Source organism: Notolepis coatsorum (genome assembly GCF_963971535.1).
Source record: "Notolepis coatsorum genome assembly, chromosome: 10".
In the NCBI taxonomy this organism is placed as follows: Eukaryota; Metazoa; Chordata; class Actinopteri; order Aulopiformes; family Paralepididae; genus Notolepis; species Notolepis coatsorum.
In genome coordinates, this window is record NC_140174.1 from 17,610,409 (window position 1) to 17,637,795 (window position 27,387).

At 42.1% G+C, this 27,387-nt stretch overlaps 1 protein-coding gene across 1 annotated transcript in view; it reads left to right on the plus strand.

The window, feature by feature from the left end:
- LOC311236022 (RUN domain-containing protein 3A-like) overlaps nt 1-27,387 on the plus strand; it is a gene marked incomplete at both ends in the record, with an annotated part of 66,545 nt that overhangs the window by 31,125 nt on the left and 8,033 nt on the right. The window contains 7 exons of the mRNA XM_084323603.1: nt 766-851; nt 4,118-4,207; nt 12,085-12,165; nt 18,416-18,581; nt 20,461-20,618; nt 23,883-24,002; nt 25,494-25,594. Of these exons, the coding sequence (XP_084179729.1) occupies nt 766-851; nt 4,118-4,207; nt 12,085-12,165; nt 18,416-18,581; nt 20,461-20,618; nt 23,883-24,002; nt 25,494-25,594 (802 nt within the window). The remainder of the gene's footprint in view (nt 1-765; nt 852-4,117; nt 4,208-12,084; nt 12,166-18,415; nt 18,582-20,460; nt 20,619-23,882; nt 24,003-25,493; nt 25,595-27,387) is intronic.

A 27,387-nucleotide genomic window follows, 5' to 3' on the forward strand; every position in this document is an offset into this window, starting at 1 on the left:
GGCTATCACGTGCTTCCTCCGACACACGTCTAGCCAATCAACCGCTTCTTTTCACCTGGCAGCGCGGATTCTCACTGAGAGGGCGTAGCGTGTGGAAGGATCACACTATCCCACTTAGATCCTATCCGCGCTTAGCAGGCGCCCCGACCGAACTGTAGGAGTCGCTGTTTACAACGACCCGGACCCACCCCGCCAGCTTCTCCCACCCTCTAATACTGCCAATTGTATTAGTGTGAACGGCCAGCCAAGCTGGTGACAACCCCGGAGCTGTGAGCTGGATTTGAACAGGCGAATCCTAGCGTCTCCGGGGTTGGTGACGAACGCAATCTCCGCTACGCCACCTGACCGCACCAAGTCGTTCATTCTATTGGACAGATCATTTTCGGGAAAATCCCGCTTGCACACACACACTCTCTCTCATGCTCGCGCACACACACACACACACACACACACACACACACACACACACACACACACACACACACACACACACACACACACACACACACACACACACACACACACACACACACACACTCTCACACACTCGCCAAGTCTATTAGACAGAAGAGGTTAGTGTGGCTGCCTGTGGGTCACAGGTTAAAATCCACTCGGTTACACTAGCTTGCAGCCTGATAGCTTTCTACTGAGCACACAGATATCTATCTTCTTGTCCGACTCTGGAGAAGACGGTAAGCACATTTCCCATAATGTTGGCGTTTGTTCCTTTAAGTTAATGAACTTGAACTTTGGTGTGAACCTCAGGGCCGGGCCTGGATGAGAGTAGCCCTGATGGAGAAGAGACTCTCGGAATACATAGCCACCTCCCTGAGGGACACCAGAACCACCAGGTAGGAGAACACACCTTAACTACACCTTAACCACACCATAACTACACCATAACTTCACCATAACTACACATTAACTACACCTTAACCACACCATAACTACACATTAACTACACCATAACTACACATTAACTACACCTTAACCACACCATAACTACACATTAACTACACCTTAACCCAGTGTTTCTCAAAGTGGGGGGCGCATGACAGGGGGGGCCTTGAGATTTATTAAAAAAAAAAAAAAAAAAATTGGATTACAGAAAATTATCACTAAAGTGCTATCTGTTGCAGCTGCACTGTTCTCCATGAAAATACCATTTCTCAAAATCTGAAAATCATTATTTAATAAAACACAGAAAAGGATCACCAAGTTACTCTGGATAAAAAAAAACTTTACAGACAACATTGAGACAAAGCTTCCTGACACATCTCCATCCAAACTCTTGGAAGAACTCTTTGAAATCTCATCTGATACCACCTAGAGAGCTGGTTTCAGAGTGTGGTGCTGAGTACCAAGTATCTCATCTCATGGCCCACCAAGTATCTCATGATGCAGCAGTTAAGGTGTTGATACCATTCAGCACCACATGCAGTATCTGTGTGAAGCTTGCTTTTCATCCATGACAGCTCTGAAAACAAAATATAGGGCCAATTTGAAAGGTCATGATATTGGTGTTATTTCAATAAATTTAAACATGGCCCATTTCATGACTATTTTGTTGGGGCGAGGGGGGGGGGGCCCAAAATATTTTGGTCCGCCAAAGGGGGGCCTGACAGAAAAAGTTTGAGAAGCACTGCCTTAACCACACCATAACTACACCATAACTACACATTAACCACACCTTAACCACACCATAACTACACCATAACTACACCTTAACCACACCATAACTACACCTTAACCACACCATAACTACACATTAACCACACCTTAACCACACCATAACCACACCTTAACCACACCATAACTACACCATAACTACACCTTAACCACACCATAACTACACCATAACTACACCATAACTACACATTAACCACACCTTAACCACACCATAACCACACCATAACTACACCTTAACCACACCATAACTACACATTAACCACACCTTAACCACACCATAACTACACCTTAACCACACCATAACTACACCATAACTACACCATAACTACACATTAACTACACCTTAACCACACCATAACTACACCATAACTACACATTAACTACACCTTAACCACACCATAACTACACCATAACTACACCATAACTACACATTAACTACACCTTAACCACACCATAACTACACCATAACTACACATTAACCACACCTTAACCACACCATAACCACACCTTAACTACACCTTAACCACACCATAACTACACCATAACTACACCTTAACTACACCTTAACTACACCTTAACCACACCATAACCACACCTTAACTACACCTTAACCACACCATAACTACACATTAACCACACCTTAACCACACCATAACTACACCATAACTACACCTTAACCACACCATAACTACACCTTAACCACACCTTAACCACACCATAACTACACCTTAACCACACCATAACTACACATTAACCACACCTTAACCACACCATAACTACACCTTAACCACACCATAACTACACCTTAACCACACCTTAACCACACCTTAACCACACCATAACTACACCTTAACTACACATTAACTACACATTAACTACACCATAACTACACCTTAACCACACCATAACTACACCTTAACCACACCATAACTACACCTTAACCACACCATAACTACACCTTAACCACACCATAACCACACCTTAACCACACCATAACTACACCTTAACTACACATTAACTACACCTTAACCACACCATAACTACACCTTAACCACACCTTAACCACACCTTAACCACACCATAACTACACATTAACTACACTTTAACCACACCTTAACTACACATTAACTACACCTTAACCACACCATAACTACACATTAACCACACCTTAACCACACCATAACTACACATTAACCACACCTTAACCACACCTTAACCACACCATAACTACACATTAACTACACCTTAACCACACCTTAACCACAGCACAACAATACACTGTTCTTAACACTTTGAGTGCCAGCGACGAGATTTCTCGTTAGTTCATGCCAACGTTGAGTGCCAGCCGACGCGGAATCTCGTTTTTAATTGTTATTTTTTTAATTATCGATTTCCATTCATTTTTCATCAATCTAGCCTCACGTTACCAGTGGGGATCTGTCTGAGCTCGAACAGGGAAAATACCGCCCCCTATCGTCTCTCCGGATGGTACTGCACCCCATTGGATTGCACTGAATGAAACGCATGGGGAAAAAAAGAGTCCGGAATCCACATTTTACTTGTCAGACAAGTAACCGGAGACGATCCAAGTCATTGCCCACCACCAGAACAGCGTGGAATATGTCTTTTGACCAGCCAGCGTTGGATCAATAAACACAATCGATATTTGGAATGGCGATCAGGAATTGGAATAATCTTTTTGGAGAACATCTGATCTGAGGTAAGGAATCTATTTTACCAGTATTGGGATAATCAGAGCTGTTTTCACCTATATATCAACGTGTCCCCTATGTGTGTATGTGGCTGTGAGTGTGTGTAGCTGATCAGGAAATAAGATAATGGATTTTTCAGCCCGCTTCTATAGCGTGCATAAGTACACATATACTATCGATAATCTAGCGCTTATTTGGAAACGATTCATAAATAGGCAGAAAAATGACAACGTGTTTTGTGTATTACAGTAAAGGGCGATTCCGGCAGAATAATTTTTTTTTCTGAAAGTTTCTAAAAACTAGCGTTTTTCAAAATGGTATAAAACGGAAATTAACCGATTACAAAACAATCCGTTTCGACAATGTTGACTGCAAACAAGTCATTGATAAGTGACGGTCGTATTAGACACATAATTTAAGATATAGTTTATGCGTTCGCAAATGTGATCGCCCTCCTATTGACTACAGCGCTGGCACTCAAGCGCTATTCTTGGCTCCCCCTGCTGGCACGGAAAGTGTTAAGGATCGGGCAACATTTTTCTTTTCTTTTTTTTGACGATTGCATACCCAACGTTATTTGTGATTTATTATGTGTCTGTGTGTCTGTGTGTCTGTGTGTGTCTGTTTGTCTGTGTGTCTGTGTGTCTGTGTCTGTGTGTCTGTGTGTCTGTGTGTCTGTCTGTGTGTGTCTGTGTGTCTGTGTGTCTGTGCTCCAGGAGGCTCTACAGTGAAGGAGCCATCATGCTGAGAGAAGAAGCCACCGTCCTGACAGGGATGCTCATCGGTCTGGGAGCCATAGACTTTAGGTGAGGGGTGTACCTTTACTTTACATTACATTACTTTACATTACGTCACATTACTTTACATTACATTACTTTACATTACTTTACTTTACATTACATTACTTTACTTTGCTTTACTTTACATTACATTACATTACATTACATTACTTTACATTACTTTATATTACATTACTTTGCATTACATTACTTTACATGACTTTACATTACATGACTTTACATTACTTTATATTACATTACTTTGCATTACATTACATTACTTTACATTACATTACATTATTTTACATTGCTTTACATAACATAACACATCCATCGCTCTCCTAAATAATACTAGAGGTCGATTTCTTTGAGGTGCCACCTAACAGTGGGCTGTCACCTCTTTCTTTCTTGTCCAAGTCTTAATCTGTTTTAATTTAATTAGGGCAGGGTGCAATATGAAGCTTCTTGAAGCTTTTTAAATGAGTTTAACACATCGGCTGCTATTGGTCGAGCTCAAGACACGTGACAGAACTCGCACCAATTACACCAAATATAACTGCGCAATGACCAAGTATCCGTTCGCGAGGAAAGATCTAGTCCCGACTTTAAAATTATAATTGCGCAAAACCGGGTGAATTCTAAATGGAGAACATTTTATTCCTAAATCTACACCAATATATCTTTCACCCAGAGTGAAAATTGCGTAGTCCCCCGAGGTGGGAACGGGATGCAATGATAACAGGCTTCACCTTATGGCCTATTTCTACTAACTGAATAAATGAATGATTGTATATATATCTTTCTTCTTTGTTTACACGGTAATCGCAGAATGATGCAGCACTGTTGTTCCAAGTCAATTTTCCCCTCGGGGACAATACAGTTTATTCTTATCTTATTCTTATCTTATCTTCTTATTACTTTACATTACTTTACATTACTTTACATTACATTATTTGACATTGCTTTACATTATATTTAGTGCGGTCAGGCGATTAAAAAAATTAATCTAATTAATTACAGGATTTGTAATTAATTAATCTAATTAATCGCATTTTAATCGCATTACCATTTTATGCCTCATATTCTATATTCTATAATCATATTTCAAATTGCATGTGTCCGGATGGCATAATTCAGTACTGTATCTACAAAACCTTCTGTTTAATCATCTTCCATCTATTAATTTGCTTAGATTTTTCAGGTCTGGTCAATTTGAGCATGGTGTTATTCACAGTCAAAGATAAAAAAAAATGTATTGATATTCTCATTTGGTTCATTACAATTTACTCAAAATAAAATGTTCATTCAATCAATCACCGCGCAGATTGATTGATTGAATGAAAATGTTATTAACAGATTGCAGAATGGGTACAATGCAGTACGGCTCAATACACACAATTGTTAAGGGAATGCAGACCAGAGAAAGACTTTCATCTTGTTTACATCAGGGTCCCCCATTTTCAATTCATAATGAATTGTAAGTAAGGGTGCAACTTGCACCGTACAATCCATTCTTTGTGGATCTAGCCCACAGTATTTCTGACACTGGGAATACATTCCCTGAGATTCATAGATGTCCCTAGAATCAGATACCAAGAACATGCAAATGGGCCATATTAAAAAAAAATTGTAAATGTGTATTCTACATGCTTATGGAATGAATGAGATACAAAAAAAATATTATTATTAAAAAAAAAAAAAATTGTAATTAATTTTGAGTTAATTTTCATAACGCGATTATTTGCTGTGTAATTAATTAATCTAATTAACGCGATAAACTGACAGCCCTAATTATATTACATTACAATACATTACTTTACATTACATTACATTCAAATTGTATTGTCATCATACAGCACAAGTACAGTACAACAAAAATAAGTTTGGCATCCAACTAGAGTGCAAATGTAACAGTAAAGTGCAATAGTAATTACAATGTACTAGGGCTGTCCCCGACTAAGGATTTGGATAGTCAACTTTGATTGGCCGGAATTTGACGATAGTCGACTGGACTACCCCCTGAATGCAAAATATATAATATATATTTATTATTATTATTATTATTATTATTATTATTATTATTATTATTATTATTATTATTATTATTATTATTATTATTATTATTATTATTATTATTATTATTATTATTATTATTATTATTATTATTATTATTTAATTTTTATTCCATTTGGGCTGTGGCGGGTGTTTAATGTCTGAAGGAGTCGAATGAAGGCTTCTTGTCCTCTGCGAAAGCATGCAATTGGTCCACTGATAGATACATCTTGATAATTGTCTAGTCTAGTGTGTTCATTAGACGGGTGAAATCCTCTTTCAGTGCCTCTGTGCCCATTTCTTTTTTTAGGCAGTTAGCCTTGCTGGTATGCGCGCCATTAGCGTTAGCCACGCTTCTAGGCCTCTTTGCTTTTGGAAAGAATTATAAAAATAAAATATATATATATATATATTAGGGCTGTCAAAATTAATGCTTTAACTCTGGAGATTAATTTAAATTATTTAAAGCGTACATTTTTTTTTATCTAGATTAATCTATGGGGTGAAACATTTTCAACATTCTGAACTTTCAGCAGTATATTAGCTTGTTCTTTTTTTGCATTGACTCATGCACCTTTTTGAAAATCATCTGACATGAAGATGGAACACATTTTTGTTGTTAATATGATTTATATTACTGGTAGTTCATACAAGACATTATCGTCCTCTAAGCCAATCTGCACTTTAACATAGGCCTGGGTTGTTTTTATTTCTGTTTCATAAGATGTGCATGATAAAAATGCTAAATTCCAGAGAAGGCACTATGTACACTTACACTACTATACAATATACATTTTTTTTTTAACTTACATTTTTATTAACATTTATAGACATACAACACTTAGACACTTACAATAACATCAATAACATAACAGTATACAGACATGGGCCCCTTGAATTACTGTAATACGGCTGCGTTCAGCCGCCCAGACCCCCATAAGAGGGACCCCCCCCTCCCGCCATCCACCCCTATCCTCCCCACATCCCAGGTCCGTCCCACGCGGGGCCGAGCACTCAGCGACACGGGTCCCTTGAATTTAATTGGGCCAGGCTCAGTAGAGGAGCGAGGGGTGGTACTGCCCCCCACCGAGCCAAGCCCGCTACCTCCCATGTCACCAAGCACCCCACCCCACGCACAACAGCCCCACAACATACAAGACCCCAGTGGCGAATCCTTATGGAAGCCAACGGAAGCCATGCCTCCCTAATATTAAAATATGAATTAATATCAAATATGAAATATGAAAAAAAATAAAAAAAAAATTTATATAGTTTACATTCTTTTTCATCTGTGTTATAATTTTTCTTTTTTATTTAATTTTTTTTAAATGTCTCCCTCTTCTCCTTCTCACTCCCTCTAACACACTGTCAGACTCACTGTGCTCACTGCAGCTAGTATAGGAGAGAGGCAGGGGGTAGGTCTCTTTCTCCAGGCTTCCAGCATTATAGAGTCCAAATCCGATCCTAGCCAATCAGATTCGAGCTGACTGCCACACCCTAAAAGTTTAAAACGGGGCTGGGAGGAAGACACTCAGCATATTTTCCCCTCTGCACTCTGAACATTGTATTAACCCGTAACTGTTCCCACGGGCCGAATATTGCCCCGATCCTCGCGAGATTAAATCCACGGGGACCTCTCGGCGTGCCGAAGCTTTTCCTAAATCACTTCCATCATCGAAAACGAGGGGAAAAGGTCGGCTCGCTCCCCTGAAAATGTTGCGTGATTTTAAAAACGCTGTATTAAGTGAGCCTATTATGGGATCCACGCGAGCTTTCTATCGTGGAAACATCTGGGCGTCCCGCAACTTTTACTCATTCACATGTAGCCCCGAAAATGCTTAGAAAAGGAAAACAGAAAGCGTGGAATAAACTCGCCGAAACGGAAAAGTGTCCCACGGGCGCGCCGTGATTCCAATCCGCGTGAAAATATTCACGGCCATAGAGGAGACCGTGGGACACCTTTTTGCAACCGAATATGTGTCTCGAATTTGCTCCCACGCAGCGCGCAAAATCGTGCAAGGAAAAATCGGACCAAAAATGAACCAATGCTCCAGCAGTATTAATGACCCTGATGTAAACAAGACAAACGTCTTTCTCTGGTCTGCATCCCCTTATACAATTGTGTGTATTGAGCCGTACTGTATTGTACCCATTCTGCAATCTGTTAAATAAATAAAAAGAAAGTTTGACTGGCCGCCGAGCCATACTGTAGTGTACATGGTGACTGATTGACTTAAAAAAAAAAAAAAAAAAAAAAAAGTAATAAAAATATTTAATAATTTTTTTTTTTATAATTTTTTTTTGGCTTCCCCTGTTATTTTACCCACGCGACGCCACTGCAAGACCCCACTCTCCCGGGCCAAACCGTGGAAACTATTTCGTATATCCAATTCTTCCCTCCCCTGTCTTGAACGTTGCTAGACTATGCCTCCCACAGGTCGGTTGTAGTGAGGACAGAAGCCTTGCATCACGTGTCCCCTCCGGTACACAAGGAGGCAGCCTGTCGCATCTTTTCACCGCAGCAGCTCGAACTCTCAGTGGCGAGGAGTAACGCGTGGGAGGCTCACGCTGCCCCCGTCACTTCCTGCTTCCGTCGCACCGGTGTCACCAAACCGACCTGTAGGAGTCGCTGTCCACAACGTCAAATCCCCACCCACCGGCTTTCCCACCCTCTAACACTTGCCAATTGTGTTAGTATGAACGACCGGCCAGCCGGTAGCAACGGCGAGAGCTGGGCTCGAACCCAGCGTCTCCTGCGTTAGAGGCGAGCGCCTTACCCACTGCGCCAATCAGCCGCCCTTCCTTTGTCGTTCTTCATAGTTTATCTGCTTTGAATCGGTTTTCCTCCTCCCGTCCTCCTCTCCTCGTCCTCGTCTCTCGGTTCTGGTCCACCTGCGCGCCCTCTCTATCCTCTGCGTCAGCGTAGGCCTCTATCCTTCCCCTCCCGGCTCCTTCCATCCTCTCCGCGCCGTGTCCCTCACCGCCTCCTGCACGTTGTTGGGACCTGGTTCCTTTCATTTTCTGAATTTTCGGAATTTTCTTTATTTCTACATAGCTCCGATGTTTCCTTGCCACCTCCGTTGGATTTTTCAGTGTTGCATTGTATGCTCCGCATTGCTCCTAATCCAATCTGCGTGGTGGTCTGGTTAGCTTCTATGTTAGCTTGTAAGCTAGTTTGTATATTAGCCTGTAGTTCCTCTGCACTGACATTCAGCGTCCCGCTAGCTTGTTCTACCTGTTGCATCATTGCCTCGTGTTGAGTCTTTTCCATCGGTGTATTTACTTCATCTGGGGTTGCTTTTCTTTCATTTGTCCTCGTGTTCATTCTTCCTTCTTTCTTTCGTCCTCGAATCTTCACTTTTTATTTCGTTTTGAATTGTTTTACTTCCTTTTTTGATATTCATTGACCGGGAGCTCTTTCATGTGGCTGCTCACCAGAACGTCGCAAACCGGAAGTCATCCCACAATATACAGTTTTAACTCTGTCATTATGCTATACTTACTATATCTAAACCAGTGGTGCCCAACCAGTCGACCTCGATTGAAAGGTAGATTGCGCGCTGGTTTAAAGTAGACCGTGAGATTATTTAGGTAGGTGAGAGTGGGGTCGCGCATTGGCAAAAAGAAAATATATATATCAAGCGAAAATCCGAGACGTGCATGCGCGAGCGTGCGTGACAGCCCTGTGCAGGTATATCGACCGTCTGGTCTTTTGTGAGTCAATGTGTACTCAGATATTTGTGATCAACACTGTCTCGTAACTAAAGCACTTCCAGGGGGGGGGGACTTTCCAGGCCAAGCATATAAAGCTGATTTGATTCATTTAACCTGGACACTCGCAACTACGGTTTTAGAGCAGAGAAAACTGTGCTGAAAACGGCAACAACTGTCAACGAAAAAGGACTACATGCTTTGTTTATTGTTGCCAATTGGATTGCAAAGACTGGGAAACCCCACACACTTGCAGAGAGCTTTTGGTTGCCCTGTACCAAATATGTGGTTTCTGTCCTTTGTGGATAAAGTGTTGCAGAGCAGCTCCATACAATACCGCTGTCAGCTGACACTATTTCAAGAAGAATTGACTGCATGTCGGACGATGTTAAGAGCCAAGTTGTGGAAAAACGTAAGCAGAGCCCGTATTTAATTATTTGAAGCCCATCATCTGTAGCCACATAGAAGGGCTCATTGATCAATTTCGGAATTATTTCCCCGAAAGAAAGAGCACGGACAATTTGAACAACTGGATCCAAGATCCGTTCATTGCGCATGACGCTCGCAACATGCCTCCCTCTGTCTGAGCAGGAGGCGTTGATCGATCTTTTGTGTGACGAGCTACTGAAAGTCAAGTTCACTGGACAGGCCCTCGCAAAGTTCTGGATATCAGTCCGGAACGACTACCCAGTGCTGTGTAATGCTGCGCTGAAAAAGCTTGTCCCGTTTGCGTCAACATACCTCTGTGAAGCGGGATTCTCGGCTCTGACATTAATACAAAATAAATACAGATCTTGCCTCAGAGTAGAAGCGGGTCTGCGCCTCTTTCTCAGCACAACGCAGCCACGTATCATGGAACTATGTTCAAATGTACAAGCACACCCTTCCCATTAAGTCTCGTTTTTGTTTATTCTTGAAAAGCGCATGTGAACGCATAAAAAAATTGCTAAATATGCCTTGATCGTTTTATAAATGTGTATACAGAAACAATTCCGTTTGATAATATTCATTCATTTCATTAATAACATTCTTGTCATTCTTGTCATTCCTACACTACACCGTTACAATGATATATAATTATATTATATACCCATTCAATATGCACATGACAGAAAATATTATATGCCATATAATATTTTCTGTCATGTGCATATTGAATGGGTATTATTAATCTACTATTTCTACTAATACTAGCCGAGAGTAGGTCAAATTTCGGCTGGTAGCTCTCGGCTAGTTGGTCAATTAAAAAGTAGATCTTGGTTCAAAAAAGGTTGGGCACCCCTGATCTAAACTATACTATATACAAGAACCACATCGGTTCTTTCCTTAAAGTGACCTTTATATTCCTCATTTCTTTAAAGTGACCTTTCCATTTTGTTTAAAGCGATTTAATTACAGGATTTGTATAATTAATTAATCTAATTAATGGCATTTTAATTGCATAACCATTTTAGGCCTGATATTTTATATTCTATAATCATATTTCAAATTGCATGTGTCCGGATGGCAGAATTCAGTACTGTATCTACAAAACCTTCTGTTTAATCATCTTCCCTTTATTAATTTGCTTAGATTTTAGCATGGTGTTATTCACAGTAAAAAGAATAACAAAAAAAAAGAATTGAATTGATATTCTCATTTGGTTCATTACAATTTACTCAAGCCTAGTAACAGACACAGTATTTCTGACACTGGGAATACATTCCCTGAGATCCATAGATGTCCCTAGAATCAGATAACAAAAACATGCAAATGGACCATTTAAAAAAAAAGTTTGTAAATGTTTATTCTATGTTGTTATGGAATGAATGACATTAATAAAAAAAAAAGTATAATAAATACAAAAATCCATAAAAATATATATATATATAATATATATATATTTTTAAATAAATTTTGAGTTAATTAACGTGATAATTTGCTGTGTAATTAATTTATCTAATTAACGCGATAAACTGACAGCCCTAATATATATATATATATATATATATATATACGGTAAGAACGAATATATATATACGGTGTATACAGCATTATTGTACCTGCTATCATACAGAGTTATATGGGTAGATAGGTACTGAACTGATAGAACGTTCTGGGAGAGACTCGTTGTCTGACTGTCTTCATGTTTCTGTTCACAGCTTCTGTCTGAAAGGAGAGGCCATGGACGGTAAATCCCCTGCTGTGGTCGACTTCACTCCGTACCTGAAGTTCACACAGAGGTACCGCCAGTAACGCCAGTTTATGTTTATGTTTATTAACTCATTGACCACCGGGGATTAGCCTTATCCTGTGGTAGTATTGCCAAGCTGTAAACGGTGGGTGTTAGTCACCTTATTTGTAGAGCTAAATCTATATTCTATATTATAGCCATGGATACAATACTATAGTCATTTGACATTGAGTTTCTTCCGGTCAAGATGCAAAAAAGAGATAATTTTTCCATCCATACATTCCCGTGTTATACCGTGGTGAATATAAGTATGGTTTTAGAGCGGTCTAGGGTAATTCATGAAATGCTTAGTTATGGCAGTATAGGTCGATTCCATTGTAGACGTTGCTGTTTCCTTCCTGAACCCGCTATTGTTCCGGAATAAAATCCACATTTGATAGGTATTATGTTCCATCATGAATGCATGAAAGGGGGGGGGGGGGTCGTTTCTGATTATTTGATTGTCAGTAATGGCATTCGCATTGAACACTAAAACAGAGCTCCCGGTCCAAAATTCAAGAAAGGTAATAAAAAGTTATAAAATACGATAAAAAGTAACAACTCGAACATAAAAGAACGATGACAAGACCCAGTGCATAAAACTTGAGGAGAAGTGAGAGAAGAATGACCCCTGACAAAGAAAATACAACGAAGGGAAAGGTACAACACGAGGGGATGACGTAGCAAGTAAAACAAGCTAACATAACGTTAGACCACAGCGAGGCCTGGCTGGAGACGGAGCTACAAGCTAACATGGAAGCTAACACGATGAATATGCAAGCTAGCATTCGGATCAGGCTAGAAGCAATACAGAACGCTAACGATGCTAACATGCAAACCAACACGCAGACTGGACTCGATGCAATACAGAATATTCAGAGGAGCATGAAGGCTAATTCAAAAGAAATAAAAACATTAGACCACAGCGAGGCCTGGCTGGAGACGGAGCTACAAGCTAACATGGAAGCTAACACGATGAATAGCAAGCTAGCATTCGGATCAGGCTAGAAGCAATACAGAACGCTAATGATGCTAACATGCAAACCAACACGCAGACTGGACTCGATGCAATACAGAATATTCAGAAAAGCATGGAGGCTAATTCAAAAGAAATAAAACAAATGGCCCCCAAAAGAAGGACAAAGAGACGATGGATATACCCGGACCAACCAGGACTCGGACACCGAGGTCAACCGAACCATCCGAGATGCATCGCCCAGACCGGCCAAGATGCAAGCATTGAGGCCACACACACCAACCGGGATTCGAGCACCGAGATCAACCAGACCAGCCAGGATTCGAATAACGAGATCTCACACACCAAACAGGACTTGAGCACTGAGGTCACACATACCAACCACGATTCAATACCACATATACATATTATTTGATAATGAATAGATGTTATGACTCGAGACACACTACAAATAACACACAAACCACTGAGAATACAGACAAGGTAAACACATTAGTTGGGAAAATTGGGTCTTGATTCGGGACATATAATATAAATATCACGTACTAGACTAAACTGAAGACACTAACACACATGACGCACAACTAAGACGACGGGGAACACGAGGAAACACATTCGGAGACCTGACCGGGAGCTCTGGAACTGTACTATCATATGAAAGATAAAAATTCAAATAAAATGTTGGACAATAATAGGGGCATTGGAGAATCCCCATTGGGGACATCTCCGTCATTATAGGAAGGCCCTCTCCAGGAGAGCCATATCCCTCCAGCCCGCCAACGGGGGTAAAAAGCCTGGGAAGTGCCAATTGTCTTTAGTTTTTTTTTAAGTTATGTTAGAATAGCAGTTGCTTTGAATGTGCACATGGACAATTGTGAAGGACAAGAATAAAAAAATGTTGGACATGAAGAGAGGCTTGGAGAATCTCCATTGCGGGGTATCTCCGTCACTAGGGGGGGGGGGGTCTTCTCCAATAGGAGAGCTGATTCCCCTCCAAACCGCCAACGGGGGAAAAAGTGCTAACCATATAGCTTATTTTATTTTCATTTAATTTTTTCTTATTGTGTTGTCAGTTTAATTTTTTCATAAATGTATATAGTAATATCGGTGACATGGGAGGTACAGAGGTGGGCAGGCTGAGTTCAGTGGGGGGGAATGCCGGGGGGAGGGGCCATCGTTCCGGCGGTTCGACCCGGGGGAGGGGGGGCCTTGCGTGTTGTGGAATTGGTATGGGGGGTGGGGTTTCCTGGGGCCCTTGGCCGCCATGGCCTGGGCGGTATGGTCACCGGGCCGGGGGGCCATTGAGGCGTGGTGCTTAGGCCTTCTGCTGGCCTGGGCTTGGGGTTCTCATGGGCCGGGGGCCTGGCGGTCGGGCGGGGCCCTGGGTGCTCGGCTCTGCGCATGGTGGACCAGGATATGGGGGTGTTCTGTTTCTCGGGGAGGAGGGCGGGAGGGAGGGGTTTCTCTTATGGGGGTCAGAGCGGCTGAGCTTTGCCCAGTGGGGTCCTGTGTGTTGCAGGGTCGGTGGGCGTGGGGTGTGGCTCTCTGTGACATGGGAAGTAGCGGGCTTGGCTCGGTGGGAGGGAGTCCCCTATCCTCTCCTCTACTGGGCCTGGCCCAATTAATTCAAGGGACCCGTGTCGCTGGGGGCCCGGCTCCGCACGCATCGGCCTGGGATATGGGGGAGTTCTACGGGCTTAAAAGTTTAAAAAAATAAATAAGAAAAAACAGTTATCAGCCCGATCAGTATGAAAGCATTGCAGGATCAAGCAAAAATGTACATCAAATCGCCCTTACCTGTGGCCGGGAGTAATCCAAAAAGAATATTCCAATTGTTTGATCGCCATCCGGTATATCCAATGTCCATTTGCTCGACGGCATAATTCACCACAATATATGGATCGGAGATATTTGACGCGCTTCAATGTAACAGGCAGAACCATTCGTATTGCCCGACAAGGAAAAATGTAACCCGAGACCTGGGGCCGTCCCACAGAGAAAGGTACATGGGTAGAAAGGGTGCTCGATACCGCCGTCTAGCGTGATGCGGCCGGTATTGCACCTAGGCATTCTCAATGCGATTCTCAATGTTAACCCTGAGTCAGTGGGCCTGTAATGAATAGAAATATCGAATAAAGGAAATAACGATCAAATAACGTATATATACGTGGTTGGCATTCAACGGTTGTCGGACAAACACGTATATAAGCGTTGTCGGCGTCCAATGAGTTAAAGCAGCGGTTCCCAAACTTTTTTGGCCGTGCACCCCCTGTCACCTCCCGACCTAGCTGACGCACCCCCCAATGGGTTTCTGTCCGAGACATTATTGTTTATTATTATTATTAAAACGTATGTTTTTTATTAAAACATTTCTTGAATTTCATGATTTACACAGTGAAAATCCCCATTTGAAATTATGTATATTAGTTATATTTATTAGGCATAAAAATAAATATTGTTTGGTTCCTGTTGGTTGTCAGTTAAGGCCATGAGTAGGTAGGGAATTTATTTTATTTTATTTTTTATTTTATCTCTTCCCACGGCGACTATGGATAGGGAATTTCTTTATTTAATAAAAATGTTCACGACAACATGGATGCATGTACTCTGCCAGCATGTTTAATATCCATAATACTAAAGGTTTGACTAAGATTTTTATGAAATTTTATTGTAAAAAAAAAAGAAAATCATGTCACGCACCACCTAGAGGGCGCACCACAGTTTGGGAACCACTGAGTTAAAGGATCCCCATTAGAGACACATGAAAGAGCCTCTAGTCTTCCTGGGGTCCTGGACAAAACAAATACAATACAAATGTACAACTAAAAATACGAATGAAAAATAAAACAAAACACATCAATAAAAAATGTATACAAATATACAAATTCACAATATAAAAACTAACATTCCAGTCAGATCTAAAATATACACAGATAAAGGTTACATACTTGACAAGTTTGCAAGATATCTCTTTATATATATTTTTAAAGTAATTTTGTTATGTATTGTGGATAAGATGTTTTTCGGCAGAGCATTCCAGAGTACTATTGACCTATATATGCCAGTGAGTTTCAGAACATTTGATTTTGGTGCTGTTTTTGTTCTGATGTTACCAGAAGCGGCCCCTCTAGTGTTGTAACCATGTTCAGAAGTCATTTGTAACTGATTACAAGTTTTGACTCAATTCCTCAAACAATTAGAGTGTCCACATCATACCATTCATTCAAGTGCAGGGTTAGGGAATGGCTCATTGAAAACCAGCACTGTCAACACTGAGGTGTCTGTGTGTGTATGTGTGTGTGTGGATATGGTGCGTCTGTCTATGTCTGGGTCTCTTAATATGTCATGATGTGCTCTGTCCTTGTGTCCATGACTGTATTGTGACCTGTATCCCTATCGTATGTCTATGTGCTTTTGTTGTGTTTTTATTCTAATGTTATTTATCTTGATTTTATTCTGTTTTTATTGCTAACCCTTTTTTCACACAGGATTTTAGCCTGTACCTTCTGGCAGGGGGACTGCCAATGGAAATGAGCCTTTTGGCTGAAATTGGGTGCATTTTCATTTGTAAAATGTTTTATTAATGTACACTGTCCCCCTTGAACAAATAAAGTAAACCTAAACCTGATGAGCCAAGCTAGATGGCTTACCAGTGCTGATAATGTTCCGCAGTAGCATAAGAAGACTCATCGATAATTTATTTTCCACCATCAGCCATGCCAGATGTTCATGCATAAAACAAATACTTGTCCTGTATGAACAGCCTAGTGCCAGGCGAGCCAGTAATGCCAGTAACGTCAGTAACGCCAGTAATGTCAGTAACACTCTGCACTAGTGATGAGATCAGAGGCTCTTCAGTGAGTGTATCAGTATCGTCCCGGTATCTGTGATCTATTCATATATCTGTATATATCCCATGAGCAAGACTGGGCAGATATATATCTAACTGTATTCAAAGAAAGCTATTAAAATAGTCTTTGAATCTAAATATACTTTCTTTGTGTTGATTTTACATTAATTCCATGATTTTACTCAAGTAAATATCTGTTATCTATTGTTAGATTCCGATCAATCAGCCAGTATCACCTCCTCATCTGTTGGCTTGTGTTATCACCTCTCCATCCGTTGTCGTCGTGTAGTGTCTGCGTTGTGTTTATTTCTCTCTGTCTTGTCATACTGGCTGTACAATCTTTGTCATTCCCCTTTAATGCACTCTGTAACCATAAATATTCGACACTGGACAGCGTAGTACCTTTCTTGAAAAACGTTGTTTATTACATAAACAAAAGCCTCAGCTCAGATGTTATCAGATTGTATTGTCCTTGCTATCGTCTCTTCTGCTGTTCAGTCTAATAGTGGCTAAGGCCTTGTCGTTAGCCAAAACCCTTCCCCCGTTAGCCGAAGCTAATGATGATGTGTCATCTCCCCTCCCCCACCGGCGAGGGTGAGAGAGAGAGTCTCTGATGGTTCTTCTCTCCTGTGGGATTCGTTTCTTGGTCTGCCCTTACCCGGAACCACTGTTAGATTTATATGATCTTCGTCATAGCAACAACAGGCCCGCCCCTCTTTCCTCGTTACTATGTGACGCTGCCATGGCAACTGCTTTTTACCTTTAAACACGCATTTTAAACGTCTGTTTCATTAATGTCAAACTCTCTCCATCGCTCTGCCTGCTGCTGTTTCTTATCAGTTGTTATGTGCCGATGGAATGCAGCATGCCCTGAGCTCTATCTCAGTCTGCTGCTAAATACAGTGATTCTCTCTCACCGCCGCCACCACCCTGCACATCCACCTCTCTGACCTAGCACCGTTAGATGCTGTCATCTCCCCCCAATATATACGTTACATACATTGAAAAACACTGATTTCCTTCACTATTGACAGCACTAATCTGTATATATCTCATGAGCAAGACTGGGCAGATATATATCTGTATCTGTATATATCCCATGAGCAAGACTGGGCAGATATATATCTGTATCTGAGTCTCTGTATAGAAGAAGAGATAAACCCACTGGAAAAACATGCAGAACAGATTGCTAAAGCTGTCGCATCCCTGACGAAGATGGACAGGAGCAGGAGCACTTGGATTGGTCCCCGGGAGCGGCCCATATCTTCTCCCGGCTGCCCTTGGGGGCAAGGACAACAGGATGGGTCAAGCGCAGAGGGGCATTTCATCGGCGACCCAATGCATGTGTGTGTGTGTCCTATGTGTCGCCCCAATCTCGCATGTGTGTGTTCATCTGCATGACAAATAAAGACTTCTTCTTCTTTTGACCCGTAGCTATGACTACCTGAGCGACGACGAGGACAGATACAGCATGGACAGCAGCACCAGCGACGACAGCGTCCCCGACCACCCCTACGTCCCCCTGGTCACAGACGAGGAGAGCTGGAGCACCAAGTGCCGGAAGATGGAGCAGAGGTTCAAGATCGTTTACGCTCAGAAGGTGGGTGGCCGTCTTTTTCCTTTGCCACGTCGTCGTTCACACACAAAGGGCTCAGGGAAGCACTGGTCGGCAAGTTCTCTTCTATGTCACATGGTCTACTTATGACTAACTAGGGTCGTCTAAGTGTCTTAAAGCGAAACGAGCAAGAGTGAGTTTACCTGTCCTGCAGAAATAGAACCAGCTCTGCATCACTTTTGAAGCTTGTTCGTGTAGAACAGGGGTTCTCAAACTTTTATATACCGTGACCCCATTTTATTTAGGAATTTTTTTGGGGACCCCACACTTAATGTATCGCGTAATTTCAACATGGAATTACGGAATATCGAAATAAAAGCACACGTTGTTGAACTTGAGCATGCGTCTTTATTAGAAAATGTAATTACAGCACTATGTTATCAATACACATTTATAAAACGAGGCATATTTAGCCAAAATATGTTGCCAGAACATTAAAAGAAAAAATAAATTTATATATTTTCTTTTACTTTCCAATGCGCTGTCACCTACCCACGACCCCAATTTGGGTCGCGACCCGTAGTTTGAGAACCACTGGTGTAGAACAAAGGTTTTCCAAGGGACTCCAGATTCCATTGTGTGTGGTTCTGCACAGTGTTTGTACTTTTTGACGAGGAACTCGTGGTCTTAGTTTTCAGATGCGACCCCCGGACGGAGTGACCACTTGGCAGGCCAGAGACGTCTGATTGGTTATTGACCCAGGGAGCTGTTGTTTTTAGCCAGATCAGATGTCTCTGTGCAGAACCACACACAATGGAATCTGGAGTCCGTTGGAAAACCTTTGCTGTGCTGCAAGGGCTTCAAAAGTGATGCAGAGCTTGTTCTATTTCTGCTGGGCAGGTAAACTCACTCTCGCTCGTTTCTCAGAAGTTGTCCACTGCAGCTTTAAGACACTTTAGACGACCCTAGTTAGCAACAACCAATGCTGCCTTTATGCTTGACTGCAACTCTATCCTTTTATGAGGTCATTGTTTCACTGTCATAAGTGGACCCATCAAGTTCAAGTTTCTTTAATAGTTGTCATATAGAAGTACAGAATGCAGAACAGATTGCTAGAGGCTGGGAAATATAATTTTCTTTGAACAATTCACCTTAAAGCCGCTGGTGCCTCTGGGAGTCTGTGGAAAACCTTTGTTGCGCTTCACGGGCTTGAAAAGTGATTATTTCTGCTGTGCAGGTATACTCACTCTTGCTAATTTCTCTGAAGTTGCCTACTGCAGCTTTAATGGCTCTTATCGCTAAAAGCTGCCTGGGAATTGTCTTCTGGTGAAGAGTTCTCCCTAAACAGCCACCAGGTGAAACCTGCCCCACAGGCGCTTTACCTTAGTGACTTGATCTGTGTTTCTCTGCAAGACATGACGTATACAAAGAATCTAAATATATCCAAGCTAGTTAACCAGACTAGTTAACCAGACTAGTATATTTGGGTATTTAAAGGAACACACCAACATTAGGGGAAATGCATTTACCACCAGACAAGAAGATATATACCAATTTCCTCTCCATGCATTCGGTAGAAAGCTATCCGGCTGCAAGCTAGCCTAGCTTAGCACAAATTAATGAAAGCAGATACGGATCAGTTAGCCCAGCTGTTGGCCAAAAACACCTCTACCGGAGTTTCAAGCTAGGCTAGGGGTCCATATCCGCTTCCATTCATTTGTGCGGAGCCTTATGACGAGGCTTGTCGTGTCTGAAGTCATTCAGTTTGTGACTTGAGTCTGACTCGAGTCCACGTGATTCGAGTCCACACCTCTGGTTAGTTCACACAGTGGCTTTAGTAGTGCAGTGGGTGCATTCGACTAATGCTTGACAGCTATTGCAGGCAGGCTACTGGCATTAACCCTGTGTGTCGCTGTGTTGCCAGGGTTACCTGGAGGAGCTGGTGCGTCTCCGTGAGTCCCAGCTGAAGAACATGGAGACGGACAACAAGAGGCTAAAGACCCGGCTGGAGGAGCTCCACAGCCAAGGCCACCAGGAGAAGAGCGAGCTGGAGGCTGTCGTGCTGGAACTGCAGGAGCAGCTGTGAGTGCAGGAGACTGTTCTGTCACATTACTCCCATCTCTCCATCCCCTATCTCTCCTCAGTACCTTAGTACCTTACTTAGAGCTCCCATCTCTCCATCCCCTATCTCTCCTCAGTACCTTAGTACCTTACTTAGAGCTCCCATCTCTCCATCCCCTATCTCTCCTCAGTACCTTAGTACCTTACTTAGAGCTCCCATCTCTCCATCCCCTATCTCTCCTCAGTACCTTAGAGCTCCCATCTCTCCATCCCCTATCTCTCCTCAGTACCTCAGAGCTCCCATCTCTCCATCCCCTATCTCTCCTCAGTACCTTAGTACGTTACTTACAGCTCTTCTCCCATCTCTCTAAACATCAGCCTCCTTCCATTCCATTGGTTGATCTGAACCCCAGATATTGGGACAGAATGGAGATAATTATCAATAAGTGCACAGTGTGGAATTACGTGTAAAATAAATGGTACAGTAAATGGTGCTTTTATATAACAACAATTTGCTTCTCACATTTGACCCATTCACTCACACATTCACACACCGACGGCAGATGCATGGTGCCAACCTGCTCATCGGGAGCAGTTAGGGGTTAAGTGTCTTGCTCAAGCGAGAATCGAACCGGGAGCCTCTAGATTACCAGACGACCGCTCTATCTCCCGAGCCACTGTCGCCACTGTCATCTGGTAGAATTTAACGACAAAGTACAATACTGACATAATAATAATACATTTTATTTGGAAGAAGAAGTTTACAAGAAGTTAAAAACAGTGATCTTGGCAAGTGAAGTTCAAAACAAAACAAACAACAGGAAGTATAGAATAGTGACACACCACAGGGTACAGTTACAGTGTGCCAGTTTGAACAGGTGGGTTTTGAGTTGGGATTTGAATGTTGTTATGGAGTCAGACATGTGGGGGCAGTGAGTTCCAGACTCTGGGAGCCGAGCAGCTGAAAGCTCCAGTAACCATACATAGGTTATGTCATTCAGTCTGTGACGCGCCTGGTGGTGTTCAGACTCGTCAGTCGTCACGGTTAAAAAACAAACAAATTCAACTGTCCACACAAGCACAATTTCAATCAATAAAGGATATTTATTGAATAAGGCAAATCCAGTCCAATGGGCAATTAGAGTAGTCGTAATACAGTCCAAGGTCAAAAACACAAAAACAGGCTCTCGTACAAAAAAGGGATTGTTCAATACTCAGAGTATGTCTTCCGGTCCAGGGTCAGTAGTACACAAGGGGGTTTCTCAGTCTAGGGTCCAGTACACAATGAACACCGTCTCGCCTTCACCTCTCCTCTCAACAACCTCTCACCTTACAAAACTCCGTATCTCAATCTCTCTCTCTGTACTCCACTCCTACCTCACCTAGGCTCCACTCAACAATACTCTATCAGTCCTAGTGTTTTATGTTATTTACATTTACATTTACATTTAGTCATTTAGCTGACGCTTTTATCCAAAGCGACTTACAAGTTCTGTACGACAAGACAGCAAGAAGGGTACAACTCTATCAGCTGAGTAACAATGTTCATCAAGTGTTGCGTGTTACAGTGTAGGTTAGTTTATTAGGACAAGTGCATGACAGTAAGGTTAGTCAGGGTTAGATTTTTTTTTTTTTTTTTTTTTTTTTTTTTTTTTTTTTTTTTTTTTAATCATTTCAGATAATGGTTGAAGAAGTGAGTCTTTAGTCGACGGCGAAAGATTGGACGGGATTCGGCTGTCCTAACTGGGATGGGTAGTTCATTCCACCATTGTGGGGCAAGGACTGAGAATAGGCGGCTTCTCTTTGATGACCCTCCGGGAGCTTGGATAGGAGTAGGTCTGAGGCGGCCAGAAGATGCAGAGCGTAGGGGTCTTGAGGGTGTGTAGTTAGAGACCATTGACCGGAGGTAGGCGGGAGCGGTTCCCTTTGCTGCACGGTATGCTAGGTCGAGGGCCTTGAAGCGGATACGTGCAGCAATGGGGAGCCAGTGCAGGTCCCTAAGAAGTGGGGTGACATGGGCCGACTTCGGTAGGTTTGATATCAGGCGGGCCGCTGCGTTTTGAATGAGTTGAAGAGGCTTGGTGGCAGTGGCCGGGAGGCCAGCTAGCAGTGCGTTGCAGTAGTCGAGGCGGGAGATGACTGTTGATTGGATGAGGAGTTGGGTGGCTTCTTTTGTCAGGAAGGGGCGTATCCTTCTGACGTTGCTCAGGAGGAATCTGCAGGTTCTGGTTGTCGCTGCGATGTGAGCAGAGAAGTTCAACTGGTCGTCGAGGACAACACCAAGGTTCTTGGCGGTCGGGGACGCGGTCACAGCTGCATTCTCGACTGTGATGGAGAGGTCGGTCAGGGGGGAGGATTTGGCCGGCAGGTGGAGCAATTCTGTTTTGCTTAGGTTCAGTTTGAGGTGGTTGGTCGTCATCCAGGCGGAGATGTCGGACAGACAGGCCGAGATCCGCTCAGAGACGTGGATATCTGAGGGAGGGAAGGAGAGGAAGAGTTGAGTATCATCGGCATAACAATGATATGAGAAGCCATGAGACGTGATAATGTTACCCAGTGATTTAGTGTAGAGGGAGAAGAGAAGGGGTCCTAGGACCGAGCCCTGGGGGACACCCGTCCGGAGGGGGCGGGTGGCCGACAGAGTCCCTCTCCATGACACTTGGTAGGAGCGGTCGTTGAGGTATGATGTCAGCCATGTCAGCGCAGATCCAGCCACTCCCATTCCTGCGAGGGCCGCGAGGAGGATCTGATGGTTGACTGTGTCGAAGGCTGCAGATAGATCTAGGAGAATCAGGACAGAGGAGAGGCCTTTCGCTTTTGCTAAGTGAAGTGCCTCTGTGACCGCAATGAGGGCCGTTTCTGTGGAGTGGCCAGTCCGGAAGCCAGACTGATTGGGGTCTAGGAGGTCATTCTGTAAGAGATAAGCAGTAAGTTGGTTGGATACAGCACGTTCAAGTGTTTTAGAAAGAAAGGAGAGAAGAGAGACAGGACGATAGTTGGCTTATGTGTGTCTGGTGTGTGTGTGTGTGTGCGGTGTGGGTGATCTCGTGGTGCACAGGTGTGTTCTATCAGTTCTAATCAGCTGCCTAATTGCTTCTGCTCTCCTCCTGTGGCAGTAGTATCTCCCGTCCTTCATGTAGCCATGGGATGGGGGATGATATCTGCGACAAGTCATACTGAGTGTCTCGTGGTTTATAGTGAGATATGTGGTTTGGGTTTGATTAGCTGTAACTTGCATCATTAAATAAAATGTAGCCTCATACTTTACATCTTTGTATTTTGCAGGACAAGCCTAATTCCATGTGACTCAAGCCTTTTGGCCAAAAACCTGTCAATTCCCCTGGTCAACCAATGGCCATCACTCCAGCCATACAACAACAAAGAAGAAGTCAAGCTGTTCCGGAGGTTTGAGCTTGCTTCCTTACTGGCTAAATGGACCTATTTTAAACCCTGCCCTCTCTTCTTGATCATCCAATCACACAACAGTTGCTTTCCTCGGAGAGCTTTAACCTCGTTCCCAGCTTTATTGTCGGAGGGAAGCAATGGCTGTGATTGGATGATCAAGAAAAGAGGGCGGTTTGAGATAGGTCTATTGAGTTGACATGCCACTATTTGTTATGCTGTGTATTATTATTTCCATTCAGGCACTTCTTTGGACAGCCCAGGGGTATTATTATTTCTAGTCAGGCATCTCTCTGGACAGCCCAGGTATTAGTCTGGTAATTAAATGCAGGTGGTGAATTGCCGGCACCTGTGTTTCCACTGTTGTCAGAGTGAGAGTGCGTTCCTGAGGAAAAAAACACTCTGAGATATCACTCAATCACTCAATCATTTGCTAGATTCCATTCTCCATGATTGATTGATTGATTGAAAAGTTTATCAACAGATTGCAGAATGGGTACAGTACAGTACAGCTCAGTACATACAATTGTTAAGAGGATGCAGACCTGAGAAAGACTTTCGTCTTGTTTCCATCAGGGTCCCCCATTTTCAATGCATCATATGACACACACGACATACAGATAGACAGTACTGCTCCATACCATTCTCGTCCTCGTGTGGATGCTCATTGTTTCATTCAGCCTTACAAACTGGAGGGAAATCACCTGTACTGAAGAAACCTCATCATCCTTTGATCCTTTGATACCAACATTGAACTACAAAGGACTGTTCTCTGTGTCTGTGTCCGCTCTCTGACCGGGGTGGATAAAGTGGCTCCAGCCAAAAAACACTACAAACATTATATCTTCAATACATGCACATAAATACATGACTGTAATACAGGAGCCACACGTACAACCATGCGTGTTGAAATGAATCAGGACATGCAAATGAGGGACTTGATGTAAACGTTCATTTCATCAAAGATAATGACATTGATGTGATATGAGCCTCCACCATTTATTTATTTAGTTCATTATATTGTTTACACTGTTTATTTTTCTCATATTTTTATATTCACAGTTAATTATATTGTTTATACTGTTTATCCTTCTCATATTTTTATTTTTACATTTTATTGTCTATATTTACGTCTTTCTACTATCACCCTGCCCATACGTGTACCTCCCCTCCCCCCCGTGCTGCTATGACACCCGCATTTCCCCAAGGGGATCAATAAAGAAATAACTTATCTTATCTTAAATAATTTGTATTACTGTGGGAGGTGGGATTATTATGAAAACAATTTAATCGATGATCATATAATATTGGTTGACATTTTTTATATTTACCTACCAAGTGCATGATGGGTCAAATAAATGATGGGTGAGTAAATAAGACCGAAAATTGCCATTTTCCACCAATAAAGGGAATTATTTGGGGAATTATTTTGTAAAAATAAATCTCATCTGCTGTGCTGTTGACCGTGGTTGCAATCCCTTTCTTGGCCTGTAGGAGGAGCTTCCCTAGTACGGAACTGCTGTCTGTGGAGATCAGCCTGGACTCCGACTCCCAGAGGGCCGAGGGGAAGCAGAACGGGGACTGGGGCTCAGCAGGTACCTGGTCTCACTCAGCTCTGTGTACAACAACATTTATACCTACCTGTCTACCCATAGAACTGTATGATAGCATGTACAATAGTGCTGTATATACTGTATATATATATACTGTATATATTAGGGGTGTAAAGGTACATGTATCCATACCGAACCGAACAAGTTTCAGTGTGTACCGTACCATACCGAACGGCTGTGTAGTGTACCGAACGAATACAACGGTATGTTAACCACTAACGACCGCCCCCGGGGGCTGTTTTTTTCACAATCTAATATAATTATTATTATAATAAAAAAAAAAAAATTACAAGTCGATTATTAATTTCAATATAGAATATTTGTTGACAGCCCTACAAGTACAATTAGTTACTGCAAACTACATCACCCCTGAGTGGAACATGGAAAGCCAAACTTTCCCCCACTGTACCGAAAACCGTACCGAACCATGACTTCAAAACCGAGGTACGTACCGTACCATGGTTTTTGTGTACCGTTACACCTAGTATATATATATATGTAACGGATGGTACCGTGAAGCACAGTCACGAAGGGCTGGGGTGAGTAGCGGTGCTATGGGTTAAACTCACTCTCATCCTCAAAAGACACATAGACACATTGCAAAGCAGTGAGTTCACCTCTTGGTATAGCGGTCTGTGCTGTTGCCCGCGGCGTGGGAGACCCCGTGTTCGAAACTCCCTCAGGGCATCGACGTTTGAGGTGACGATGTCACAACCGTTATATATATATATATCAACATCTGTCTGTACATACCTGCATATAATCCTTTTTACATATCTGTAGATACTATATCTATATCTGTACATATCCCTTACCTACTTTTACTAGTTATGCTGCTGGCCAGTATGACTTACTACTACCATAGTGTCATTATACCTGTATCACTGTATATATTAATACTACAACTCTAGCACTATTACTCAGTAGTACTAATTTATATATTTGAATTAATTACATTTATTTCTAGCCATTTAGCATGTAAAAAAGAAATATCTAAAATAAACACACAAATCAAATTACTCATTTATATATTTGATATCCAGTTTAATCACCTGTACATTGTATATTGCTATTGTATTGTATATTACTATTTACTGTTACATTTGGTTGGATGACAAACTTATTTTTGTTGTACTGTACTTGTGCTGTTATGATACATACATTTGAATTTTATCTAATCTAGTCTAGTCTAATCTAGTCTAGTCTAGTCTAATCTAATCTAATACACATACACACAAGCATACACATGTTGAAAAGGACACACACATGGGTAAATTCACTTTATCTCTTATTTAATATTAAAGGTGATAAGCCCTGTGGTGTTGACAATCTGGACGGCAACTTACTGCAGCTATAGCAACTGAGTTTGTAGCGGTACCTATTTGTCAAATTTTTTATTTATGTTTTGAGAAAAGTGTATATCCACAGTTATGGAAAATTGCAAAAGTCACTTTGCTGCCGAAAAACAGTAAGGAGTCCTTCAATGGGACAAATAGTAGACCTGTGAGTATCTTGCCTGTATTAAGTAAAATGTTTGAGAAAATTGTATGTAAGCAAATTCAGGGATATTTGGAGGAAAACAGCATTAACTCAGAATACCAGCATGCATATAAAGTCGGCTACTCCACAGGCACAGCACTAACATCGCTTACTGATAACTGGTTGAAACACATAGACAGAAAGTCAATTGTGGGTGCTGTGCTTCTGGATTTTAGTGCAGCATTTGATATCATTGATCATGAGCTCCTACTCGGTAAGCTATTAGCATCTAATTT